Here is a 5,260-nt window from a genome sequence, read left to right as displayed (position 1 = left end):
TTTAGATTGTTAAATATAAATTACAAACGCTAGCCTGAAGAATACTATTAAGCGTTAATGAACTTTACCTTTTCCCGGTCAAGAGGTGCGGCTATTTTTATGTAACCTTTCTCCCTATCCACAGAAAAGTGACCATACCTATCCCCTTGGATAATGAAGTAGGACAGCTGGGCATTGGGAGTGCTGTCTATATCGCTAGCTTTTACCTGGTTTACAGAAAAACAAAGAAGAATATTGGGTATAAGAAAAAAATAAAAGTTATATCTAGTTTACACAATTTATAATTTTGAGACATATTCAAAGACTTATCACGTTCGTAGGTGATTCAGTTTCCCAATAAGATAATTTCACAGGACATTCACGTGTTTACACTATTCTATATCCTTCACCTTCAAAGTTCCGATAAGAACAAACGTGTCTAAATATTTCTGTATTCCAATAAGACGATCCTACAAATTACAGCCTTACCTAGACCATCCAACAGAATACCAGTGGCGTAGCTACAATGTATGTTTGTAAGCTCTAGCATACACATCATTTTCACAACTATTTGTTGCCCGGCATGGCCAGGTGGTGGTTAGGGCACTCGACTTGCAATCTGTGGGTCACGGGTTCGAATCGCCGTCCCACCAAACATGCTCGCCCTTTCAGACGTGGGGGCGTTATAATGTGACGGTCAATCCCACTATTCGTTGGTAAAATAGTAGCCCATGAGTTGGCGGTGGGTGTTGAGGACTAGCTGCCTTCCCTCTAGTCTTACACTGCTAAATTAGGGACGTCTAGCGCAGATAGCTCTCGTGTAGCTTTGCGCGAAATTCAAAACAAACAAACACAACTATTTTTTAAGATATACAATATATATATTTAATGTATAAACATAAAATATAAAGAAATATGAAAGTAATGTATTCCTATTCGTTCATTCAAATTTTATATTCAATATATCACTGGTTATAACGACTGCCTCCACACACGTTTGATGTTGGTTACGACACATAATACAGCCTTAACTAGACGATCTTACAACCCTCAGAAGCTTCTTCGCATAATAAAAATGCGCTTAAGTGTTTCAGCTGCTGTTGTTCTACAGAATAAAGACTTGTATTAACGTAATACTTATTTCAATGCTTTTGTAACTTCTTCGGAAGAAAAAATAACATTTCCCCGAGATATCTATAGAATAATCTTCACAATAACCACTCCAACCTGGATTATTCTGTATCCCACTGAGGCATCTTCCCGAACAATGGTTTGGTATGAAGCCTGACTGAAGACAGGGGTGTTGTCATTGGCATCCAACACAGAAATGTTGACAGTTGCATGTGTTGTGAGGGATGGTGTCCCACCATCTTTTGCTTCAATAGTTAAGAAGTAGTTCTGGATATCTTCATAATCTAGTTGCTTCATCACAGTGATAACACCTGGTAACAGAGAATTGAAGGAAAGTTACCACGTCAGTTATCAAAATATAAAATAAAAATCCTTGATTATAAGATGCAAACTAACTGGTATGTAACCCTAAATACGGGAAGCAAGTATTTGCTTTGGGCTACCACTATTAACGGATTTTTTAGACGCCGAGATTAAATCTTGAAAAAGAATTAAAACACGCTGTACTTCAGTTGCACAGATACCTAGATATATTTGTTCAAACACTCCAGCCTAACGAGTTTAGCTTACTTGTTGTTTATTCACATCGAACCAAGTCTTTTGTGAGAAGTTTAATCTTTTTCTTGTTAAGGATATCCGTTAGTAAGTAATGTTTTTATTTGAAGTAAAATCGTGTAGGGAACCAGTCTGGGCCTGTTTGTTTTAGAGGAAAGCCATATTAGTCTATCTGCTGTGTCCACCGTGGGAATGAATTCCGTCTTTTAGCGTTGTAAGTCCATAAACTTACCGCTGTCCCCAATAATCCGTGAGCAAGACCAGATTTGACTACTAAACAGAGGTTCTAAATGCCACTATGGTTTTTAGTTAGTCCAGTGACTAAAATTTCTGGAAAAATGTGATGGACCTTTGAAACCTATAGCTCATTAGCTTTTTTTTTTTTGATGGCCATCTTTGGAAACGGCCGCCAATTCGCTAAATACCACTAAAACTTAAAATATACCGTGTGAAAACAATCTTGTTAAACAATAATGATTAGGGAAACGTTCAGCCAAAATAGCGATGATTATTACTGCATATTCAAATATAGATATATGCTCATCTATTTGATGAATTGGTAGTCACTAGGATCATGCCAGGCCACAAAATAAAAAACTGGAGATGCCTGTTGACATCCACAGAAAGCAAGATAAATTGACAGTTTTTAAAACAAGATGCTGGAAAGAACAACAAAGGACAGAAAAGTTTGAAAAAAAAACATGTTTGTTACATGTGGTCATCTTTGTATCGAATTTACACAAAGAGGTTAACAATAACACCAAGGTCTTGTATCTAATCAAGAAGAGGCTGGTAAACGTCTTCTGCTGCATGCCAAATACACCAAAATTATTTGGCTCTGTTTTTTGTCACTGAAGACACAGATGTTTTCATCATCTGCCAAGCTTTAAGTTGGGAGATTAATAGCAAGATCTTTATAAAATGTGGGTTCAAGTCATCCGTCAGGATTGTCGACACTACAAAAATGGCTACTGCTCTGGGAAAAGACGTATATACAACATTGTTGGGACTTCATCCATGGACTGGACAAGGAAAAATAAAAGCTTTGAAACTTCTGTCACATGATCAGAAGTTTAGGGAAGCATTTGGGTCCCTTGACACCAGCTGGCAGATTTCGGATGAGATGTTCGACATCATCCAAGAATTTACATGCCTCCTCTATTGTCGTTACACCAAAGTGGAGGAAGTCAATGAGATTAGATACCAAATGTTTCGTAGCAAAGGAGGGGAAATCGCGTCTGGGCAGCTTCCGCCATGTGACGATACCCTTCTGAAACACACACGTCGTGCAAATTACCAGGCTGCAATCTGTCAGCAGAGTTTCATTAACTCCTCAGACATTCCCAATCCCAGTGAAGGAGATGGTTGGGCAATAGATAGAGATGGCGGACTAGTTATCCAGCGGATCTCCAATCCCTGATTATATGCAACTGTTCGCGATCTTGTCGGCCAACTGACTGCACATGCATTCTTAATGGCCTCAAATGCACAGCAGCCTGCAAGCTGGTCAGCTGCACCAACATGACGAATGACGACGAAGTACAGCAGGATGAACAGGATTCGTCAGATGGTGATGAGGACTGAACAACATTGTCCTTTGTGTCATTTTACATAATAAACTTGTTTCACTGATGTTGAACTTACCTTATGTAACTAAAATGTAAGTTATAACCTAGTTTTTGTGGTATTGGGCGAAACAGCGGCCATTTTCAAAGATGGCCGTCAAAAAGTCATTAAGCTGTGGATCCCAAAGATCCATCATGTTTGTTTCAGAAACTTTAGTCAGTGGGCTAACTAAAAATCACAGTGGCTTTTAGTTATTCTGTTTGGTCGTCAGATCTTGTCTAGCTCATGGACTAGTGGGACAGCGGTAAATTTACGGACTTACAACGCTAAAAGATGGGATTCGATTCCCACAGTGGACACAGCAGATAGCCCAATATGACTTTGCTCTAAAACAAACAAGCACAGACTGGTTCCCTAACTCTGTTTGGTAGTAAAATCTCCATTCTGGGGGGTTTGACTCATGGACTACACCGGGGGACAACAAGCTTATGATTCACGCATCTATTATATTTATCAAACGATATTTCTACATACGCTTTGTTTGGTTTTGAATATCTAATTCTCTCTCTTTAAAGATTGAAAACATACAAACAAATTAGACTAAACAAAGTTTCGTTACAAAAATTCTTATCACAAAAGATTCAAACATTTTATAAAATATATGATCTGAGGATTACTGACGAAATACAGAAGTTTATGAACCTGCTCAGGGTTTACACGTATGAATTTTCAGGGTTTAACAAGTCTAAACTTGACATCTACAGATATGTACAACAGTTTTTATGGCTTACAAACGGTTTAAACGCAACGCGACAAAATGTGTGGAAAAAGTAAAGGTAGCCATAGGCGAACTACTACAGCTATATTACATACATAAAAATTTTACTCACCTGAGTTAGCGTGCATTGTGAAATAACCAAGATCGTTGCCATTGTATATAGAGTACGATATTTCTGCGTTGCTCCCAACGTCGATGCTCGTGGCTAGGACTTGAATTACTTTTCCACCAATTTCCACTTCTTCTGACACCGAGGCCCGATAATGTCTCTGCGTAAACAGTGGCGGATTGTCGTTTATATCTTGCACTTGAACATGGACAACAGCAAGGGAGGAAAGCTGAGGAAAGCCGTGGTCCGTTGCTTTTACGGTTAAGTTGTAAAAACTCACTCTTTCCCGGTCCAATTTTTTGTTCAAACTGATAATACCAATTTTTCTGTCAATCGAAAACGTTTCTTCAGCCGAATAAACGAGATCGTAGAAGACTTTTCGGTTTGGACCTGGTGAGGGAAGAATTAAAGTTTATGTTACGAATCAAACCAGTTCTAGGAGGATTAATGACGCAATGGAATCACCGACATCCTTGTATGTCTTTCAGGTATGTAAATGTGATAACCACACCGTAAAATATTCGTGATTACGCTCGTAGAGTTTTATTTTACAGGCTCGACAAAACGGCTGAATAAATTTTACGTTAGAGGCCTGAAAAAGAAAACGCGTATCCGGAACCTAAAATATATAAAAAAATAAATAAATTTATTTATGGATTGGAACGTCTTGTTTTCCCTATGATTAAAAGAGCACGGGCCGTGTAATTTTTAATCTGTTTATTAACTTTTTTTTTACAAGGTAAAATTAATTAATTTTTATACTTTAGATTATAGATCACCCATCATTTTGATACTGAACGAATTCCTGTTGCTATATGAGGCAATATTAATTGAAGGAGCACTAGACACTCTATGTAAGTTACCTAGCACTAGGCCTAGGTAAATTACTTATGTATTTCTTTTATTTATTCATCTTTCAGCAATGTTAATACAAAGACCAGTTCGTTTACGTTCTTAGTGTGTGAAACATAACATTAATGTGTGATACATAACATTAATGTTCGATGACGAGGAACCCACTTTGAGACTAATAATGGCTGGAGACGGCTTGAATGGTTAATGAAGGAAAACTTTAATATAAGTTTAACATAACAGCAAATGTACAACGTTTCGACAAGGTTTTGTCATCATCAGGTACATTG

At 37.8% G+C, this 5,260-nt stretch overlaps 1 protein-coding gene across 1 annotated transcript in view; it reads right to left on the bottom strand.

Moving 5' to 3' along the window:
* LOC106468339 (fat-like cadherin-related tumor suppressor homolog) overlaps positions 1–5,260 on the bottom strand; it is a 101,943-nt gene that overhangs the window by 21,482 nt on the left and 75,201 nt on the right. The window contains exons 18-20 of the mRNA XM_022396674.1: positions 4,122–4,508; positions 1,207–1,421; positions 69–206 (exon numbers count right to left, since the gene is read on the bottom strand). Of these exons, the coding sequence (XP_022252382.1) occupies positions 69–206; positions 1,207–1,421; positions 4,122–4,508 (740 nt within the window). The remainder of the gene's footprint in view (positions 1–68; positions 207–1,206; positions 1,422–4,121; positions 4,509–5,260) is intronic.

Source organism: Limulus polyphemus, unplaced genomic scaffold, assembly GCF_000517525.1.
Source record: "Limulus polyphemus unplaced genomic scaffold, Limulus_polyphemus-2.1.2 Scaffold2971, whole genome shotgun sequence".
Taxonomy (NCBI): domain Eukaryota; kingdom Metazoa; phylum Arthropoda; class Merostomata; order Xiphosura; family Limulidae; genus Limulus; species Limulus polyphemus.
Note: the sequence above shows the minus strand (reverse complement) of the source record. Positions and strands in the feature narration are given on the sequence as shown.